Consider the following 13,349-nt stretch of genomic DNA (forward strand, 5'->3'; position numbering starts at 1 on the left):
CGCCTAGGCTGGAGTGCAGTGGCACGATCTTGGCTCACTGCAACCTTTGCCTCCCGGGTTCAAGCGATTCTCCTGCCTCAGCCTCTCGAGTAGCTGGAATTACAGGCACATGCCATCATGTCTGGCTAATTTTTGTATTTTTAGTAGAGATGGGGTTTCACCATGTTGGCCAGACTGGTCTCGAACTCCTGATCTCAAGTGATCCATGCTCCTGAGCCTCCCAAAGTGTGGGATTACTGGTGTGAGCCACCATGTCTGGCCGTTTTACATGTTTTTGTTTCTTAATGTGTGTTTTAAAGACCAATAGAAGGGTGTATCCTGTTTTTTTCAAATTGTCTTTTGAAAATAATTTTGAGATGATAATCTGCTCTTTTTAAGACATACTTTTTCCTGTTTTTTTTTTTTTCTTTTTTTTTTTTCGAGACTGAATCTCGCTCTTTCGCCCAACCTGGAGTGCAGTGGCGCAATCTCAGCTCACTGCAACCTCTGCCTCCCGGGTTCACGCCATTCTCCTGCCTCAGCCTCCCGAGTAGCTGGGACTATAGGCGCCCAACACCACACCTAGCTAATTGTTTTGTATTTTTAGTAGAGACGGGGTTTTACCATCTTAGCAAGAATGGTCTCGATCTCCTGACCTTGTGATCCACCCATCTCAGCTTCCCAAAGTGCTGGGATTACAGGCGTGAACCACTGCGCCCAGCCCTTTTTCTTGGTTTTATTTTTTCATTAAATTTTTTTTTTTTAATTTTTAGTGAATTATATAGTTTTTCTGCTATCACCACAAAAGGTTTTATAACATTTCTAACACAATAAAAAGTTTTCTCATGCCCATTTGTGGCTAATCTCTACTCCTACCCTAGGGCCCCTGGCAACCACTGATCTTGCTGTCTCTGTAGGTTGCTATTTCTAAACTGGTTAGCTTTAATGATAAAATCAGTACACAGCAGAAGCTCAGAAAATAATCTGTTTAGTGATGAAAATATCTAAAGTTTTCCTTTGTGTAAGTCGAGAGTTAACTAACCATTGTGATACATGAACTAAGAATGACTTTTTTTTTTTGAGATGGAGTCTTATTCTGTCGCCCAGGCTGGAGTGCAGTGGGACGATCTCAGCTCACTGCAGTCTCCGCCTCCTGGGTTCAAGTGATTCTCATGCCTCAGCCTCCTGAGTATCTGGGACTACAGGCACACGCCACCATACCCGGCTGATTTTTGTATTTTTAGTGGAGATGGGGTTTCACCATGTTGGCCAGGCTGGCCTCAAACTCCTGGCCTCAATTGATCTGCCTGCCTTGGCCTCCCAGAGTGTTGGGATTACAGGCGTGAGCCACCGCACCCAGCTGAATTTGACTTTTAAGGAAAGGTTTGGACCGGGCAGGGTGGCTCACACCTGTAATCCCAGCACTTTGAGAGGCCGAGTTAATGGATCCCCTGAGGTCAGGAGTAGGTAGGAGAATCTCTTGAACCTGGGAGGTGGAGGTTGCAGTGAGCCGAGATCATGCCACTGCACTCCAGCCTGGGTGACAAGAGTGAGACTCCATCTCAAAAAAAAAAAAAAAAAAAAAGAAAGAAAGAAATAAAAAGAAAAGGTTTCATTCATAATCAGTCAAGAAAAATCATATTTTTGTGTCAAACTTAGATACTCTTTTTAGCTATACATAATCTTAAAAAAGATAATTATAATTGTGTTTATCATTAACATAGCTGGTTTGTCCCTTTAGGACAGTGATTGTTCATGGATTTACCCTTGGAGAAAAGGGAGAAAAGATGTCCAAGTCTCTTGGGAATGTCATTCATCCTGATGTTATCGTTAATGGAGGACAAGTAGGTGATTCTCTAAAATGTATTTTATTTTCGTTTTAAGGATCTTAAATGTGCAGCCAAAGCCCTTAAGATAGTTACTTCAATGTAAAAATAAAAACTATATTTTATACTCTCAAATAACACATGATTTTAATGAAAAAGGCAGAGGCTAGGATTGTGGTCCTTTTACCTCATTTCAGGCCTGACTCTGCAGTTAGGTCCCAAACCACGCTATTCCTTCTTCTTCTTCTTTTTTTTCTTTTTTTTTTTTTTTGAGATGGAGTCTCACTCTGTCGCCCAGGCTGGAGTGCAGTGGCGCGACTTCAGCTCACTGCAAGCTCCGCCTCCCGGATTCACACCATTCTCCTGCCTCAGCCTTGAGAGTATCTGGGACTGCAGGCGCCCACCACCACGCCCGGCTAAGTTTTTGTATTTTTAATAGAGATGGGGTTTCACTGTGTTAGCCAGGATGGTCTCGATCTCCTGACCTCGTGATCCGCCCACCTCGGCCTCCCAAAGTGCTGGGATTACAGGTGTGAACCACTGCGCCTGGCCTTTTTAAATTGTCTAAGAGCTTTTAAAATGTATAGATCCTTTTGTGATTCATAAGTGTGATGATCGGGTTTTCACACTATTGTGTGAGGTATGCCTCCCTCAAACCTTGTTACAGTGTAGGCACATTACTGTCTGAAGTGGAAAAAAAAAATGTGCAAAGTGTAATTGTATAGTTAAATGGAAATGATAAAAGAAAAAATGAGATTACAACTTCTAAGTGCACATTTCATTATTATGTTGTTGAAAATTATACATTTTAAAGCAGGTCCTAAATGTACATCAAATCTGAGGTTGCTGATAATTTGGGGGCTTTTGGAGCTGCTTTTGTGAAATAAATCGTTTGTCTGTGTTTTTGATTTTTTATTTTTTAACTCCTGTAGCTTTTTACTGCCCTCCTAACATCCTGTAACCATTCATTGTTTTGTATACAGAGTTGCTAGGAAATAGTGGAAGGAAAAGCAGGCCTTCCTCTTCCCCTCCCTTATTACAGAGACCTCCCTGACACTGCTGTGTGTCTAACTGCCAGCTGTAATAGATGGAAACAGATATGACCAGGGAAGAGATTAGGAATGAGCATTTGCGCGATGAACAAAATTGCAGAGCACGTTCTTTCTTTTTCCAGGTTTTTTTTTTTTTTTGTAGATACAGCCTAATTTGAGATTGTTAGCCTGCATTTCATTACAATGCTAGTATAGTTTATACTTGTATTGTGCTCAAAAATTTCTGAATAGGAGCTTTACCTAAAACATTTGTTCGGCTAATTGGAATTGAAAGCCATTGTGTTTATATATTTTTTCTCAATGAAAAGGATCAAAGCAAAGAGCCTCCCTATGGCGCTGATGTCCTTCGCTGGTGGGTAGCTGATTCCAATGTCTTCACTGAAGTTGCAGTTGGCCCATCCGTGCTCAATGCTGCCAGAGATGATATTAGCAAGGTTAGAACCATTATTCTTCCTATTTCTAAAGGACAGGTTTGCCAAATCAGTGTTTTAAAAAATGAGACACATTTTGTTTGGCACTGAAAAAACTGAATGAAAATGAGTTCTCCATATATTGTGAGCTTTTAAAAATCTCCTGTGTTGGCCGGGCACGGTGGCTCATGCCTGTAATCCCAGCACTTTGGGAGGCCGAGGTGGGTGGATCACGAGGTCAGGAATTCGAGACCAGCTTGGCCAACATAGTGAAACCTTGCCTCTACTAAAAATAAAAACTTAACTGGGCGTGGTGGCGCGTGCCTGTAGTCCCAGCTACTTGGGAGGCTGAGGCAGGAGAATCGCTTGAACCCAGGAGGTGGAGGTTGCAGTGACCTAAGATCCCACCACTGGACTCCAGCCTGGTGACAGCGTGAGACTTCGTCTCAAAAAAAAAAAAAAAAAGTCGTGTGTTAATGTATTTGTTTCAAAACATTGGTAGTAATACCAGTAATTTTATATAATTTGTATATAATAACCTTTATATTTTATTAATATAGTATATAAAATGTAGTATAGCATAGTATAGATTATATTAATTTTATATATTTATGTACTCAATAACCTTTCACATTTTTCCATGCATCTTTATTTTCACCTGTGAAGCAAGTGAAATAACATTATTCTGACCCACACACATGAATAAACTGGGCTACTGAAAGGTGATTTGTCCTAACGTAATAAAGAAATGTAATGAAAATTCAGTCGTTAGGCATAAAAGTCCTGTGGTTGTTTCTATAACTGGGCTATTGGAATAAGAGTTTGTTGTGTACTTTTTGTCTTTTATTTTTTTACATTTGTAGTCTTATTTGGAATGATAATAAAAATACCCCATTAAGAAAATGACAGGAGTTGGATGAATCCAACTTAATTACAATGTAAAAGCATAACTTTTCAATGAAAATTGAAGGCATCATTAAATTTTTTTAACTGCATATCTTTTCTTCCTATGAATAGCTTAGGAATACACTCCGCTTTCTTTTGGGAAATGTGGCTGATTTCAACCCAGAAACAGATTCCATCCCTATTAACGATATGTATGTCATAGACCAGTATATGCTACATTTACTGCAGGATTTGGCAAACAAGGTAAATGTAAATTAATAAACTTCTGGAAACTAGAAATATCAGCACTATTTTAGGTTAAAATTTTAGTTTTATCTCAGTGAAACAGACCTTGCTGGAAATAGTAACTCTAGCACTCTTGAAAGGGTTATGCTTGCTAAATTCCACACATCCCCAGGTTGGCCTTAGGTATAAAGTATTATCATATCTTTTGAGTTTCTTAAAAGATTAGAGAAATATGTCCAGACCAGATTTTTCTCTTACGATTAGCTCTATTTCTCCAACAAGAAGGAATAAAGTGGAGTTAGACTTTATTTATCTGCAGATGTGCTTCTCATAATAAAGTACAGAAATAACCAAAATGACTATTCCTGTTTGTCTCATAAGACATTTGCTCATTTTATATAGACTTAAGTAATTTGTGTTTTCTGGGCGCAGAAGCTCACACCTATAAATCCTACCACTTTGGGAGGCCAAGGTGGGAAGATTCCTTGAGGCCAGGAGTTCAAGACCAACCTGGGCAACAGAGCAGGAACCCATCTCTACAAAAGTTTTAAAAATTAGCCAGGCGTGTTAGCGAGTGCATGGAGTCCCAGCTCCTCGGGAGACTGAGGCAGGAGGATCTCTTGAGCTCAGGGTTTTGAGGCTGCAGTGAGCTGTGATTGTGCCACTGCACTCCAGCCTGATTGACAGAGTGAGACCCTGTCTTTTAAAAAAAAAATAACAAAATGGTGTTTTCTCACAATTGAAAATGTGTCTGCATTAGTGCACCCTTAAGTCAGAGTGTACATACCAGTTTTGCCCAATCAAAAATAAATGAGGCATCAATGAAGGAACACTAATGAACTGTTGGTAACTTCCACTGTTTGCTGTTGTAAAACTGGTGTGATTTTATTATTTACAATCTCATTCTTTCCTTGATTAATGTTCTTTCGTCGTTCTCAGAGTAAAATAGTATTTTCTGAGTGTAGTCAAATGTGTTATCCAGAAATGACATTTTGAAGATTCCCAGGAGTTCTTGCATATTGCCTGTTTTGTGTTTGTCTCTTTGAAATATATTTTTGAAATGAGCATATTTTGCTTGTGATGACTTAACATTTTCATTTGCCTGTCTCAGCTTCCAAATTTATTTTGACTTTGTTCCCTAGATTACCGAATTATACAAACAATATGATTTTGGAAAAGTTGTTCGGCTGTTACGGACATTTTATACCAGAGAGCTCTCTCACTTTTATTTCAGTATAATCAAAGATAGGTATGTATGACTAAATATTAAAATGCTTAACAATGGCCAGGCGTGGTGACTCATGCCTGTGATCCCAGCACTTTGGGAGGCCGAGGCGGGTGGATCACATGAGGCCAGGAGTTTGAGACCAGCCTGGCAAACATGGCAAAACCCCGTGTCTACTAAAAATACAAAAAATAACTGGGCATGATGGTACATGCCTGTAATCCAAGCTACTCAGGAGACCGAGGCACGGGAATCACTTGAACCTGGGAGGCGGAGGTTGCAATGAGCAGAGATTGTGCCGCTGCACTCCAGCCTGGGCGACAGAGCAAGACCTTGTCTCAGAAAACAACAACAACAAAACCTCAGCAACTGTTTTTTGAGTGTCTACTTGTGTTTGGCAACCGTCGGGGATTCAGTGATGAGCAAGATGGGCAGTGTTGTGCAGTTATTAAGACTGGGTTCCGGAGTCAAGCTTGAGTATAAGGGTTTGCCCTCCCGCTTACTAGCTTTCTGATTTGGGGCAACTTACTGTGTAATCTGTTTCTTCATCTGTAAAATGAGTATAATAATACTTACCTCGTGATTGAGAAGGAAAAGCAATAATGTGCTTAACGCTGTGCTTGATAAAGTGTTCAAAAAATCATCACTGCTAGTATCAGATGATGAACATACTGCTTGTTCTCAGGAGTTCTCAGATCCTGAGGGGAAGAGAGAGATATGTATGTGCAATTATATGGTAACAGTGTATAATATTAGCAGTGTCCTTGTAGAAGAGGGCTTGATGGCAAGTCTTCATCTGTTGCTCCAGTGTGCAGGTGACGGTCCTGTCTTTATGATAATGAGTCCAGTCTGAGGTGTTAGCCTCAGCCTGTCAGCACCCCAAGGACCTTGCACATAGGGATTCTAACTCCTACTCCTTCCCTTGAAACACTAATAGCATTGTAGTGGGTGGGAGCCACATGTGAAATACCATCAACTAACTTATTCATAGTCCTTTAATATGGTGGTCCAGACTCTGGTTGTCATCTACCTGAGAAACAGTGAAATAGCTAGCCATGAGTGCTTTCGAGGAGGTGGGTACACCTGGACGGAGTGAAATTATAGGACAGTATGTTGTATTCTTTAAGTAGAAGATGATTACAACCATAAGATTAGCCACTAGGAATAAACTCAACCTGAGGTAGGTCCTATTTTGGTGACCATAATGTGTAAAATATTGTCAACTGCTGAATAAGTTGTTCTTGTTCAGGCTCTATTGTGAAAAGGAAAATGACCCCAAACGACGCTCTTGTCAGACTGCATTAGTTGAAATTTTGGATGTAATAGTTCGTTCTTTTGCTCCCATTCTTCCTCACCTGGCTGAAGAGGTGTTCCAGCACATACCTTATATTAAAGGTAAGGAATACTTTGTTTATTCTCTTAATGAGAAAGAGCCCTGATAAAGGTGCAACTTCTAATTTTATCTGCTTCATAAAAGGGGGCACTTATCCATTTACAATGGCTGCTCTGTGACAGTATATCTTGGTCATGTATTTGTTTCTCCACCTATTTGTAGAGGAGTAGGGTAAATTTCAGAATTCTGTGTTTTCTGAAATGTATTAGCAGCTTGACTGTGTTGAGAAATCACTTTTTTTCTTAAATACCTTTATAAATGTTCTGAAATGGCCAGGTGTGGTGGCTGACGCCTGTAATCCCAGCACTTTTGGAGGCTGAGGTGGGTGGATCACTTGAGGTCAGGAGTTCAAAACTAGCCAGGCCAACATGGTGAAACCCCATCTCTACCGAAATGAGCTGGGCATGGTGGTGGCGGGCGCCTGTAGTCCCAGCTACTTGGGAGGCTGAGGTAGGAGAATTGCTTGAACTCGGGAGGTGGAAGTTGCTGTGAGCCAAGATCATGCCACTGTACTTCAGCCTGGGTGACAGCACAAGACTCCTTCTGAAAAAAAAAAAAAAAAAAGTTCTGAAATATATTTTAAGTTATATTAAAACAAAATACAGTGCTTTTAGTGAGTATTATATGATAGTTATAGAAAGAGGGGGAAGTCACTTATGATCTTACTACTGATAGCTGTTAATGTTGGGATATTTCTATATTATTTTTTCTAAGCATCCTTTTTTTTCTTTGAGCTCTTATTATATATTTTCTCTTTTGTTTAAACATAACAAATATTTTCCAATGCTGATAGAAATGTTTTGTAAATAATTAGGATGGCTCCATAATATTTCATCACTTGATTACTGTAAATAACAATTCTTATTTCCCATTAATGGTAAATATTTAATAGTTAGAGCTTCATATACAGCTTAGGATGTTTGTAAAGCAGTTTACTGTTTGTGTTCTTCTGAAGAGCCCAAGAGTGTTTTCCGTACTGGGTGGATTCGTACTAGTTCTATCTGGAAGAAGCCCGGGTTGGAAGAAGCTGTGGAGAGTGCGTGTGCAATGCGAGATTCATTTCTCGGAAGCATCCCTGGCAAAAATGCAGCTGAGTACAAGGTTATCATAGTGATAGAACCTGGACTGCTTTTCGAGATAATAGAGGTATGCAGCAACACGTCCCTTTTGAAATGGTGTTAGTATCATAGAGCTTTGCCTGAAATTTGCTTTTAAAATGTGTCTAAATTAAAAAAAAAATTAATTTAGAAATTAGGGCTTGTCTTCTAATCCTGATATTATCACTGATTCTTAGTTTCCTACTTCACCATGTTCTTTTCCATGTCTTGTAAAACATGTTCTGTGCATGTAACACGTACATGTTACTGTGTAGGGACAGGAAGGAATAAATAAAGTTCTGTTTCAAATCAAAGGCCTCAGGACTGTTTAGAAGACAGGTGACATATAAATTGATCATGATCGTCTTTGAATGTATAAAAATTGGGAGTTTTGTATTAAGGGTCAGGTTTCCTGAGAATTTCATCCATCTGGACCAGATTCAAAACAAACCCAAGAAGAGTTTCCATTTTTATTTTGTGAAATCTGGAGAAAATTCATTTTCTCCGGCAAGTTACTACATATATTTCAAAGCATTTATCCTATTTTTATTTCCAGAAGGGCCATCAGAATTTTCTTCTTGGGATTTTTAGGGTTCATTGGCCAGATTGGTTTATAGCTTCACATAATGGTGAGATTTTTCTCCAGTCTAAATGCTTAAGAAGAGAATTGGCAATGAATATAATTTTTTTTTCCATGAGGCATTTTATTTGTAAATATATGTATTACATCCCTAGAAAAAGAATCCCAGGATTTTCCCTCTTGTGCATTTTCATCTTGCTTCTTCATGGTCCATGATGCCAGCTGAGGTTGTCAGTGCAGTGAAACCAAACTGGTGGGATGGAAGCAGAATATTTTTGCCATTTTTCTAGATCTTTGAGTTGCACATCAAATCTGGGGCTGATCACTCCATACTTGTTTAGCCTGCCTGTGAGGTTCACAACAATTTTCCCAGCTCTGTGATCATCAGTGATTTCAGATTTGCCAATGTAACCATGCTTCATCATTACAGTGAGAAACCGGATGATGACTTTGGAGCGTGGCCTGGCTTTTGCCTTTCTTTCGGCATTGTTGGTGCTCTCGAGAGCATCAGCCAGGACATTCATGCACACCATTGTGGCAGTGCAGAAAGATGGTGGAAAGAGCTATTTTTAAAAAGTTTTATTAGTGTCAATTTTCTAAAAAATACCCATCTCATTTTGTATGGTAAGCTCAATTTAAATTTTCAATGATGTGATTAGCATGATTAAGATTTGAGCTTGAAATAGCTAGTAGGTATAATAGATGAGATGTTCACATTTTAAAATTTAAAACTTGGGAAGCTGTTCATTTTACAAGCGAGGAAGTGAGGACTGCTGAAGCTGTAACCTAGCCAGGGTAACACTCCCTAGTCCTGGCCTTTTTTTCCTTCATACTATGTTTCCTTTGACTTCAGTCTTTCTAAGTAATAAACTGAAAAGAACAGCTTGTTTGGATCAATCTTTATTGGAAAAAATACTTTGGGATTTTCAAAAACAGGAATGTATTTTCCTTAGGAATCATCCCAAGTAGCTGTCAGATGGAGTCCCGGTTCCATCCGTTACTAATTGTATAAACTTGTTAAAACCGAATTCATCTCTTTGAGTCTCCTGTTTCTCATGGACTTTCATTTTTAAAGGAATGTCTGTGTTGGTTAGCTTAAAAACTCACTTTGAAGATCAAAATTACAGAGAAAAGTGTGTTCATCAGACAAATTCAGTCTACTTCAGAAGCGTTCTGTGTATTGTTCAGATTGCCACGATCAGTATACATTACTAAAAGCAGGTACCTGTTGAGATAGTATTTTAGCTCCTCACCTAATGATACATGAAAAAAAAAAAGGCTTTGAAGACCGGGCACGGTGGCTCAAGCCTGTAATCCCAGCACTTTGGGAGGCCGAGGCGGGCGGATCACGAGGTCAGGAGATCGAGACCATCCTGGCTAACACGGTGAAACCCCGTCTCTACTAAAAAGTACAAAAAAACTAGCCAGGCAAGGTGGCAGGCGCCTGTAGTCCCAGCTCCTCGGGAGGCTGAGGCAGGAGAATGGCGTAAACCCGGGAGGCAGAGCTTGCAGTGAGCTGAGATCCGGCCACCGCACTCCAGCCTGGGCGACAGAGCGAGACTCTGTCTCAAAAAAAAAAAGGCTTTGAGGCTGACAGACCTGGGCTTGGCCTGCAGTTCCACCACTTATTGGTTGAGAATCTTGGGCAAGTTAACCTCTCTTTGCTTGTTTCTTCATTTGTAAAGTGAGGATAATAAACACCATATAGGTTTTTTTGTGTGTATGCGACAATTAGAAATAAGAGACATTATAGGATCTAGCAAAGTGAAGTGCCTGGCATTCTCAATAAATACTGTTGATGGACATTTTTAGTTAAAACCTTTTATACTAATTAGGATTGATGCATTTAATGGTATTTGCTCAGGATGCAATGGTATACCAAAAGGTTCCTCTCTAAACATGAGAATTTATAGTGTCTCTTTTTATAACCTCAGTTTATGGTAAAAAAATTTAACATAAACTGTAACTTTCACATGCTTCCTTACAGATGCTGCAGTCTGAAGAGACTTCCAGCACCTCTCAGTTGAATGAATTAATGATGGCTTCTGAGTCAACTTTACTGGCTCAGGAACCACGAGAGATGACTGCAGATGTAACTGAGCTTAAAGGGAAATTCCTCATCAACTTAGAAGGTAAGAAGGAGGTGAAATTAACAAGTAACATCTGGAGAATTGAATAACTCTAGGTAATCTCCAACTTCCCATGGACTAGATTTATTCTAAAGGTAGATATGTACTTGGAATACATCTTTTTGTGGAAATAATATAAACAATTGCCAAGTTTCTAAGCCCGCTGTTAAAAGTATCTTGCCTGATGATCTTGGGAACTGAGGGCTAGGGACAGAAGAGGGAGAGAGATTTTCTTTCTGTCCTTTGAATAAATAATGGTCATTTTATATGAAGTTTATGTTAGTCTGACTTGCTCCCATTTTCCTTTTGTGTCCCCTGCTTTGATACTTATTACCCCAGTACTGGCCCAGTCCTGCCCACTGTTCCCTAGTGTTGATTCTAAAATTTCCTATTATGTATACCCCAGATTAAAATATTTAGCCATTCTTGTGAGGGATTAAGGAGGAAGTTTTATTGAGCTCATTCTAATGATGGTATCTCATAAGCAAGCATTTTGTCGATATTTGTTTTATAGAAGATTTTAAAAGTCAACCTGGTTCATCTTCATTGGTGGAGGTAGAGTTGCATTAAGGAAGAAAAATAGGCCGGGTGCGGTGGCTCACTCCTGTAATTCCAGCACTTTGGGAGGCCAAGGCAGGTGGATCGTGAGGTCAGGAGATTGAGACCATCCTGGCTAACATGGTGAAACCCCATCTCTACTAAAAATACAAAAAATTAGCTGTGCGTGGCGGCATGCGCCTGTAGTCCCAGTGAGGCTGAGGTAGGAGAATGGCGTGAACCCGGGAGGCAGATCTTGCAGTGAGCCGAGATCACACCACTGCACTCCAGCCTGGGCGACAAAGCAAGACTCTGTCTCAAAAAAAAAAAAAAGAAAAATAAGCAGGTATCTTGGCAAAGGTTATGCTGCTTGTGTTTTTCATAGCTTTTGGGTACCAGGAGATGGGAAGCTAACTTACAGGCAGCAGTTCAAATTTGGGCTTGGCAGCATAGTAAAAGTTCTGGCTTAATTTACTTTGTATAATTTTTTCTTTCCTTTGTTTTGAGACAGAGTTTTGCTCTTGTCACTCAGGCTGGAGTACAATGGCGCAATCTTGGCTCACTGCAACCTCCGCCTCCCAGGTTCAAGAGATTCTTCTGCCTCAGCCTCCCAAGTAGCTGAGATTACAGGCGCCCACCACCACACCCGGCCAATTTTTGTATTTTTAGTAGAGATGGGGTTTCACTATGTTGGTCAGGCTGGTCTCGAACTCCTGACCTCACTGATCCACCTGCCTCGGCCCCCCAAAGTGCTGGGATTACAGGCGTGAGCTACGGTGCCTAGCCATGTAATGTTAATATACTCTTTGTACAACGACTAGAAAATAACTTACTTTTATATTTTTATCAGTCCGAAGTCTAGGAGTATTAATTGTGGAGATATTTTTGGTTCCTTCTGTCCCATGAGAAATTTTGAGGACACTATAGTTGTCACTATAATTTGGCTTTTAAAAATTCTTAGTCATGTATGCAGCTGGAGAGGCAGTGTCATTCATCAGAACTATATCCAGATTTAACAGCTAGAAAGTCTGCTCTGCCTGAGTAGATGTAGAGCTCGGTGACTTGGGAGATGTCAGTTAATCTCAGAGTTACAGGGTCTCTAATTCCTCAGCTCTCTTCAGTTGTCAAGTTGTATGATCCCATTATCTTGGCTATATATGTAATGGGGCAAATGGGGAAGTGTCTAACAAGCTTTACCAAGGCAGGACAGAAGACTGAAAAAGAAGCCTCTGCTAAACCAATTAAGAAACAGTGTTACAAGTTGAATGCCTATCAGAAATACTCTTCATATATTTTTTATAGGTGGTGATATTCGTGAAGAGTCTTCCTATAAAGTAATTGTCATGCCGACTACGAAAGAAAAATGCCCTCGTTGTTGGAAGTATACAGCGGAGTCTTCAGATACACTCTGTCCTCGATGTGCAGAAGTTGTTAGTGGAAAATAGTATTAACAGCTCACTTGAGCAAGAACCCTCCTGACAGTACTGGCTAGAAGTTTAGATGGATTATTTACAATATTGGAAAGAAATCCAAGATTTAGGTAATGAGTGGATGAGTAAATGGTGGAGGATGGTCAAAATCAGAATTATAAAGGAAGTATTTCCTGTAACTATAGAAAGAATTATGTGTGTGTATATATATATATATATATATGCAGAAATATATATATGTGTGTGTGTATCTGTGGATGGATATATATATATATATCTTCCTATATATATCCATAACGGACTTATTCAGAACATAGATATGTATTCAGCTTGTCTTCAAATATGGCCCAGCAGAAAATGTTTTATATTTTATAAATCTTTTGACTCAGTATTTAAATTCTATCATACTGAAAATAAAGGCATTCTGGAAAAGTACTGACTGATGTTGATGCAGAAGTTGTGAATAGCAAGTAAAAGAAGTAGAGTTTTGAAAGGGAATGGCGAAGGCATGTTTCCCTTAAGAGGTGAAGGGTCATATCATTCTTCCTGTTAGTGAACAT

At 39.7% G+C, this 13,349-nt stretch overlaps 1 protein-coding gene, 1 non-coding gene and 1 pseudogene across 2 annotated transcripts in view; 2 read left to right on the forward strand and 1 right to left on the reverse strand.

The window, feature by feature from the left end:
• Positions 1-13,221, forward strand: part of IARS2 (isoleucyl-tRNA synthetase 2, mitochondrial) — a 73,307-nt gene extending 60,086 nt beyond the window's left edge. Inside the window, exons 16-23 of the mRNA XM_023203709.1 lie at positions 1,721-1,823; positions 3,166-3,291; positions 4,285-4,416; positions 5,541-5,647; positions 6,873-7,018; positions 7,972-8,162; positions 10,681-10,825; positions 12,662-13,221. Coding sequence (XP_023059477.1) covers positions 1,721-1,823; positions 3,166-3,291; positions 4,285-4,416; positions 5,541-5,647; positions 6,873-7,018; positions 7,972-8,162; positions 10,681-10,825; positions 12,662-12,804 — 1,093 coding nt within the window. The 3' untranslated portion in view covers positions 12,805-13,221. The remainder of the gene's footprint in view (positions 1-1,720; positions 1,824-3,165; positions 3,292-4,284; positions 4,417-5,540; positions 5,648-6,872; positions 7,019-7,971; positions 8,163-10,680; positions 10,826-12,661) is intronic.
• Positions 2,393-2,495, forward strand: LOC111537180. The gene has a single exon (XR_002729937.1). It is a non-coding gene; the product is annotated as a small nucleolar RNA U13 (small nucleolar RNA).
• Positions 8,845-9,226, reverse strand: LOC116418861 (annotated as a pseudogene).
• Positions 13,222-13,349: the final 128 nt, after the last annotated feature.

The sequence above is a fragment of the Piliocolobus tephrosceles genome, chromosome 1 (assembly GCF_002776525.5).
Source record: "Piliocolobus tephrosceles isolate RC106 chromosome 1, ASM277652v3, whole genome shotgun sequence".
NCBI lineage: Eukaryota > Metazoa > Chordata > Mammalia > Primates > Cercopithecidae > Piliocolobus > Piliocolobus tephrosceles.